The sequence below is a fragment of the Alexandromys fortis genome, unplaced genomic scaffold (genome assembly GCF_014885135.2).
Source record: "Alexandromys fortis isolate MF-2015 unplaced genomic scaffold, M_Fortis_MF-2015_v1.1 scaffold_68, whole genome shotgun sequence".
In the NCBI taxonomy this organism is placed as follows: domain Eukaryota; kingdom Metazoa; phylum Chordata; class Mammalia; order Rodentia; family Cricetidae; genus Alexandromys; species Alexandromys fortis.
This window is the reverse complement of record NW_026067948.1, coordinates 5,359,951-5,368,177: the sequence shown is the minus strand read 5'-3', so window position 1 is coordinate 5,368,177 and position 8,227 is coordinate 5,359,951. Positions and strand designations below refer to the sequence as shown.

The window sequence follows — 8,227 nt, the reverse complement described above, 5'->3', positions numbered from 1 at the left end:
TATATATATAAAGTAGAAATAAGATCTGTTTTGGCACCGTGTTCTAGTTTACTTTCTGTTGCTGTGATAGACATCATGGCCATACACGTGGGAGAGAAAGGGTTCATTTGGCTCACATTCCCACATCACCATCCATTGTGGACTCACACAGGAACCCAGAGGTAGGAACTGGAGCAGAAGCCATGGAGGAAGCCAGCTTGCCCGCATGGCTGCCCATCCCGCTTTCTTATGTAATCTGGGATCACCTGCTGGGGAGGGGTTGGGGGTGGTGCCACTCCCAGCGAGCTGAGCTCTCCCACATCAATTGCTAATGCCTCACAGGTTTGCTTCCAAGCCTACGTGATAGAGGGAGTTTCTCATCCGAAGCATCGCTCTTCCTAGATGACCTTAGCTTGTTTCAAGCTGACAAACTCACCAGCAAGCATGAGCTTTGTTAAAATGTTGTTACGTCTTATCTCTAAATTCTGGGTTGTCTTCAGCCTTTTCATTTGGTTTTTTGTTTGTTTGTTTTGTTTTGCTGTTTTATTCATTACACAAAATAATGGATTTTATAATGCTATTTTCATACCTATATGTGTCTCATTGTGTTTTGGTCATGTCTGTACCCCATTACCCTCTCTTGACTCCCCCTCTTACTGGTCCCCTCTTATTCCCAAACGATCCTTCCATGCCATATATATTTATCTGTGTAGCTAAGTCTCGATTCCATCCACAAGACAAAACATGCACTACTGGCTTCCCCTCTTCCCTCTTTCCCGTTAGTCCCCTTTCTCCTCACAGACAGCTCCCCTTGATTTTCATGAACATTTACTTATCTGTTTAAATCTAGAATTTTACATTAGCGAAAGCCTATGGTATTTGTCTTTTTGGTCTGGCTTAGTTCACTTAACGCGGCCTCCAGTTCCAGTCATGTCTCCTGTGTCCCTGAAAGTTAGTTTGTTCTTCTGTATAAGTAGTTAAAACTCCATTGTGTATTTATACCACATTTTAAATCTATACATATGTAGATTAATATCTGACCAAGTTTTCTGTACCTGTGAGTTTGACACAGTCCAGAGTCATCTGAGTGAGCCTCAGTTGGAGAGTTGCCTACATCAGACTGTCTGATCTAGGAGATTACCTAGAGATTATCTCGATTTGGAATAATTTGGAATGCATTTGATGCAGGCACTGTACCAACTGGGCTATCTTCGAGTTCTACAGTGGCTACAGTAATTTGCATCCCCACAAGAAGCTTATGAGGGTCTTCCTCCAAATCCCGCTGCATCTTCTCCAGCACTCCCTCAATCCCTCGCCACAGCCTTTCTGACCAGGGGAGGTGGAGTCCCAGCGTGGAGAAGACTTGCCTTTCCCTGATGACTAAGAATGTTGACCACTTTTTTGTTTACTTCTTTCTGCAATTTGGGTTTCTTTTGTGAAATGTCTATCCAGTTCTTTTGTCCATTTATTGATTAGAGGATTTGCTTTGTCGGTGCTTAATTTTATGATTCTTCATATATTCTATGTGTTAACCCCTTGTCAGGTGTATAGCTGGTCAATTTCTTTCTCCATTCCGCATGCTGTGTCTTCACTCTCTTGTTTCCTTTGCCTTACAGAAGCATCTTAATTTCATGGAATCCCGTCTGTCAAGTCTTGCTCATACTCCTGGAGCTACTGATTCCGCCCCCCACCCCGCCCGCCAAGAAAGCTCTTGCTTATGCCTAGATCATGATGGAGCTTCCCTGCTTTCTCTAGTTGTTTCAAAGTTTCATGTTTTGTATTCCGTAAGGACTTGGATCTATTCTGAATTGTTTCTTTTTTTTTTTTTAAACAAGGCGAGAGATGCATATGTGGTTTCGTTCTGCATATGGATATCTAGTTTTCCCAGTTTTGTTTGTTAAAGAGGCTGTCTATGCGCCAATGTTTGTTTGGACCAATTTGTCAAAAATTGCATGTCTGTAGCTTCACGAGTTTATTTCCAGACCCTCTATTTTATGAGGTTGGTCTACATGTCTGTTTCTATACCTTTATTACACTGTTTTGTTGCTTGGGCTGTATAGCATAATTTAAAACAAGCAGATATAGCAATATCCTCACAATTGTTCTTTCTGTTCCTGCATTTTAGTAAACAATTTGGATTGAAACAGTGATTTGACTGGGGATTTAAGATAACCCCTTAAATTCTTGACCAATTTGTTGTGTTTTGTTTAGTTTGAGTTTTTTTTTTTTTTTTTTTTTTTTTTAATAGGGCCTCACTATGGAGTCTTGGCTAGGTGAGACTCACTATGTAGACCAGGCTGGTCTCAAACTTACAGAGATCTACTTGCTTCTGCTTCTTGAATTCTGGGATTGAGGGTTTAATCACCACACCCAGCACCAGTGAGCTTTCAGCTCAGCATTCTCTGCCTTTCAATTAGCAAGGCAACTGTGCAGTTAGATACAGGAGATGCCAATCAAAGCAAGAGTATCATGGGAAATATTTCTGTCATTATCTATGATTTGCTGCCCTAAAGTCTTATCCTGTCTTTATTGAAGTATTAAGGCTTAGCTCTGCTGTGAAGAGGATTTTGTTTGATAGGATTTTAAAAATGTGTATATGGTGTTTACGAAGAACTCCATGTATACACTCAACAATGTTGGAATTACTTGTTTCCATCAAGATAATTATCACTGAATACCTAGGCTGGCCTGTGGACCCTTTCTTTCCTACGGGACTCAAGATGAAACACTACACTTGTCATTTATATTGGAGCAGTGGTTTACGCATCAGCCTCCCAAACTAAAAGATTTCATCAAGACAAAGTAGGCCACACCCACTTCTTAGTTGTAAGTACCTGATACTCTCCCTAGCATATGGTATATATGTGTTGGAGTTTTAAGAGTCCCTAGAATATGATACATACATGTTGGAGTTTTAGGATTAGGACAAAGAGATAATTCCAAACACAAGTCTAAGTGAGACTTAACATTGCAGTGAGGGGATGTAAAGATTGCTCGGGAGTTAAGATGTCTCTGTTGTTTCTGTAGGGAACCCAAGTTTGGTTCCCAGCACACACATCTGGCAGCTTACAATTGCTTATTCCAGCTCCGGGGCATCTGGCAACTTTTGCCTTCATGGACACTACACTTACATGCACAAACCCAAACACACACACACACACGCATGCACACACTTAAAAAAAATAACTAATCTAAAACTTTAATATCAGATTTCCGAAATGCTGACCGATATGCAACACATCTCTCTACCGGATCTGTTTGGATTGGAGAGGGAAAGTATGGCCTTACCTGTTTTTAATTCACGATGCCTTGTAGAAGGCAAGAGGTCCATTTGCTCACAGACACACGGGAGAACCAGAACTCTTAAACACTCGGGCTTTGTTCTTCAGTGGAAGACACTGATGCCTGCTCACCTGGACGGGTGGAGTGGACGCTGTCTGACCGCTTAGTGATCGGCCTATGGAGCCAGCCTTCACCTGCACCCCAGGATCCTGAACATTGTTTCTCAGGCAACAGAATCCATCCTTACACTTATTGCAAACCTGTCCTCCCTCGCCCCTTATCCTGACAGCTCTTGCAGTCGAGAGAACCCACTTGTGTGGAAAAGGACACAGGGATCTTTCTAAAGAGATGTGCTTTGCAAAGGCGTTTGAATGTAGCCATGCCGAAAGCTTTGTTGTGAAAATTGTCATGAGGAAACTTTCTCCAAAGTTTGGTGTTTGAATATGCAAAAAATTACCTGCTTGGCATCAGACTCGACATATGAACCAGCGCTAAGTAGGGCTGAACCTGAGTTTCCTTCTTACCTCATTCGGGTTGTTTCCTCATCAGCCATAGTGTCTGCAGGGACTCCTAAAGTGTGTGGAAATTTACACATACTAGTTTCCGAAAATTCTACATCTTTGGAAATGCTGACTCCTAGGAGCTGGTCTGATGTATGAGCATATTTTCCTCTCGCCTGTTTCTTGGAACACAAATTAGTCTCACCTATATATTACTAACATATAAGGCAAGTGCCCTTGGGAAGGGTGACAAACCCCAAGATGGCTTTTGATTTTTAAATCAGTATTGTTCCATTTCCCCCAAATGGCAGGCAGTTCCTACTAGGTTCCTTTGTTCTCTGAAGTCCCAAATGGAGTGGGTTTGGGTGTGCAGCTCCATTGGATGAGTTCAGCCACTGAGGGGGCAGAGAAAGCGTCATCCAGTTTCTGTGAGGCAGGTTAGCTTCCCACACTTCTGCCATTCTCTGGGCCGGAGCCAACTTGAGGGCCCTCTTCACTTATGTGCACCGTGCTGTGGGCAGCACTACCTCTGTTTTGGGAGCCAAGAAATAATGTTCCAGGGATAGTAGTGACTAGCTTAGCTTCAGGACTCCAAGCCAGTTTCTCATGGTAAACTTAGATAATCTTCCTTGTACATCTTACAAAAAACATGGGATGGAATGAAAGAAAACTCCAGATTCTATGTTCCTCGTATATAATCCAAGCACAATATTGACATTTAAAAATCCTGGCCTCTTAATTTTGTCTTTTCCGAAAGCTTAATTAAGTCACGTGGGTGTATGTAATGGACGTTTTCTGACTGGGAGACAGATATTTCAAGCTTTCCTACACAAACAAACTCCCGAGGGGCATTGACTTTTAAAGCGGACAATGGGCTTCACTCTTTCACTGATAATTTAAGATAATTTAAGTCCTTTTTTTTTTTTCTAGTAGCCAGCTGCCCCAGGGTGAAGATAACTAGTAGATGTTATTTCTTAGTTTCTGGATTAATCCTCTGAAATGTGAATAATCTAATTGGACTTTCGATAGCATTCAAACTAATTGCCAAGTCTTTGCTCTAAGGTCTAAGATCAATACTCAAATTACAATGCTCGGTAGAATTAGGAACACAGCAAAACCTGCTGAAAGTGTTTGCTTTGTTTTTTTTTTAATTTAATTTTAAGGTGGAAGTATGAATCTAACAGATACCCTATGCCACCCAAAGAAACCCTAGAAGTTCCATATATATATATATATATATATATATGATGTGGGAGTGTCATATATCAATCTGTTGATTTCATTGGCTGAGCAATAAAAGAAACTGCTTGGCTGGCCCTCAGCTTAGAACATAGATGGGAGGAATAAACAGAATAGAATTCTGGGCGGAAGAGGAAGTGAGGACAGACTCTGCTCTGCTCCCGGAGAGACTCTGCTCTCCGGATCACAGACGCCATGCTCAGCTCTCCCGGGTAGACGCGATAGCTCTGCTCTCTGAGGCACACGCGATGAAGATGGATGTAGGCTAGAATCTTCCCGGTAAGCTCACCTTGGGGTGCTTACACACATCATTAGAAATGGGCTAGTCCAGGTGCGAGAATTAGCCTGTAAGGGCTAGAGTATGGGCCAAGCAGTTCTTTAAATGAATACAGTTTGTGTGTTGTTATTTCGGGCATAAGCTAGCCAAGCGGCCGGGGTGTTGGGGACGCAGCCCCGCCGCCGCTCCTATTTCAACATATATATATATGTTTTTTTGTGATCCATAGATTCATTTATGTGTTACCTGACCTTTAATGGCATGTGTTATCTGTGACTGGGGTTTTCGCAGCCACCTGCTTAAACTTTATATAATTAGAACAGTGTAGCTCTGGCACAGAAAATCCATTTTAAAAACCTGAGGTGTTTGATGCTTGTGGTCTGTGCTCATCACAGGGACAATCGGGTCCCGCTTCCCTCCGGACTGGGCACAGCAGGCTCATCTCACTGTTCAGAAGGAACCAGGAAGTCACTGGCCTTCTCCTTCCAGCCCTTTGCAGACCAGTGCTCAACTCCAGCACACTGCATTAGTGCCCCTCAAAAGGAAGCCAAAAGCTGGCTTCCTTGTAGGTGTGTGCACTATTTTGAGACATTCCATGCACATGCAGAAAAGCCAATGAAAAGCTTGAAGCCCCAACAAGTCCTGTCATAACTTATCTGCATACCCAGTGTAGAGTTTTGTGACCGGGCCATCCAGGTTTTCTGTTAGTTACCCACATCCCACATTTTGGAGTCAGGAGGCTCGCCTACAGATGCATCTATCATTCTTTCAGAAGTGTGGAAATAAAACTCGTTTCAGTCTTAGCATTTATTTGATATAAAAACTAAATCTTTCCGCTCTTCATTTCCATATTTACAAAACAAGGCAAAAAAAAAAAAAACCTCTCAAGCACTGTTATTATGATATCCTGTGCTAAAGACAGGGTTTCTTTGGGGGAGTGTGTAAGGGATTATTGTAAAAATTATTTTCTTGAGAAACACTTTCCTTTGTACAGAACAAACAGGAAAAGGAACAAAGTGTGGCCTTTAGTTTATTGTATTAGTCTATCATTTCCTTTGAAATGGAAGGCCAGTTTTTTTTTTTTGCGGGCTCAACCTATGAAGGTTGGCTTGGTGCCATTCTTTTTAAAATTTTATTTTGTCTTGCAATCTAAGCCAAAGGCACTTCGGATTTAGGGGTGTTTTGAAATCGAGTATGCAAAGAAGAAAACGAAGCAGGACTTCTCTCCGGGAGGGCCGCTGTGGCTTGAGCAAGGTTCCTTTAGCTCATACCTGGAGCCTCCTTTCTCACATTCTTTGAGTGCCACCGCATCCCTGGTCCCTGGTCCCTGGTGCGGATGCTGCTGCTAAGCCAGCAGAGACTAGCAACAGGAGTCGCGCCTGGCGCCTGTCTGGCCGCTCCCAGTTCGACCCAGTCTGTGTAGGTGGGCGGGAGGGCTGGGGCTGAAGGCTGAAGCGAGGGGGAGAGACTGAATCCAGCAAACATGTTCATTGACTGGAGGCATAGAGCGTCAGCGACCCAGGAGGTAGTGCTCCACTTGATTGTGTGTGTGTGTGTGTGTCCGTCCTTGTCCATCCCTCTTCATCCCTCTCCTCAAGCTGCCCACCCTCTCCCCCTGCCGCGGCGGGAGGGTTGCTTCTTCCATGCTTCCCCTTCCCTGCAAAGTCCCAACTCTGGACCCTTCAGCTTCCTGTCCTGGCTCCATGTGGGAGACTGTATTCTCACCTGGCTTGACCCTCAGCCCCAGAGAGTGCTGCCAGGCCATGGTCCCCTGTCCACTCTGGGCACCCATCTCTGAGGAATGCGCTGGGGGCAATCTACACCCAGAACCTGGGTTGAAGAGGGAAACTTGATCCCAAGATGCGGGTTTCGAAACCCACATTTGAAAGCGACCCTAGCAACCCGCGGGAAAGGCGACTTGTCTGAGGCGAGAGGAGCTCTAGCTTCTGTGAACACCTTCACTAGGTACCCCGCACCGGAAGGTGCGGCCAGGCGCGAGACCGGGGTTGGCCGCTGGGAACCCTGTGGCCACCCAGCCTCTTACCTCGAAAAGCTGAGGAATGTCCCTCCGGGCCAGGTACTCCTTGGCGTCGTTGGTGTTCATGGCTGTACGGCGCGTGCCGTGCCGTGGGGCGCAGGCGGGGAGGCTACCAGAGCTGGGGCTGACGGGGTGCAGCTCTCACTTGGATGCGCGCAGGCCGGGGTCCCCTCGGCAACTCCAGGGCAGCTATGCCGTCCGCGCTCCCGCCGCCCCCGCGTCCGCGCGGGTCCCCCAGTCAGCAGCGAGCAGCCGCTGCTTCCCGGGCACAGGCAGCGCGAGCGCCAGGGGAGGGGCGCGGAGGAGGACCGCGCGGCCGACGCCACCAGCCGCCGCCTCCCGGCTCTGCGCTCTCGGCCCGCGTCTCCCGGAGCCCGCTGCAGCGGCCGCCAGTCACGCTGCGCGGGCGGGCGCGGGGCGCGGGGGTGGGGACACGCGGGTTGCAGTCGCTCCCCAGTCCGCAGCACGGCCGAGGCTCTCGGGAGCCAAGGACCGGGCAATTGAAACCTGCTACATTTTCACTTCTACACACACACACACACACACACACACACACACACACACACACACTACTCTGAGGTACCCGCCCCCCGCCCCCAGGAGCTCTTCCCAGAAAAAAAGAAAAACAACAACAGAAAAACACACAAGTAGAGATTTCATCGTATATTCTTAAAGTTAATGATCTTTCAATGATGGGGGAGTTAGGAGTGGGAGAGGGGTTTCCGTATCAGTCGTTTTAAGTGTCGTTAAGAAAAGTTTGTCTAGCTGGTTTCACATTTCCTTAAACATTTGAGTAGGAGGCCTGAAATCATTAGGAGAAGAATTAGGGAGTAGCCAAAGAATCACTTCTGCTCGGAGAAGCCTGCTTTAAACTGTGGTCACTGGCCCTATCGGAACCTCCCACGAGGAGAT

At 46.0% G+C, this 8,227-nt stretch overlaps 1 protein-coding gene across 3 annotated transcripts in view; it reads right to left on the bottom strand.

The window, feature by feature from the left end:
- Ak5 (adenylate kinase 5) overlaps window positions 1-7,615 on the bottom strand; it is a 163,242-nt gene extending 155,627 nt beyond the window's left edge. For all 3 annotated transcript variants that reach the window (XM_050149520.1, XM_050149522.1, XM_050149521.1), the window contains exon 1: window positions 7,322-7,615. In XM_050149520.1, the coding sequence (XP_050005477.1) occupies window positions 7,322-7,381 (60 nt within the window). In that variant the 5' untranslated portion in view covers window positions 7,382-7,615. The remainder of the gene's footprint in view (window positions 1-7,321) is intronic.
- Between the last annotated feature and the right edge of the window lie 612 nt (window positions 7,616-8,227).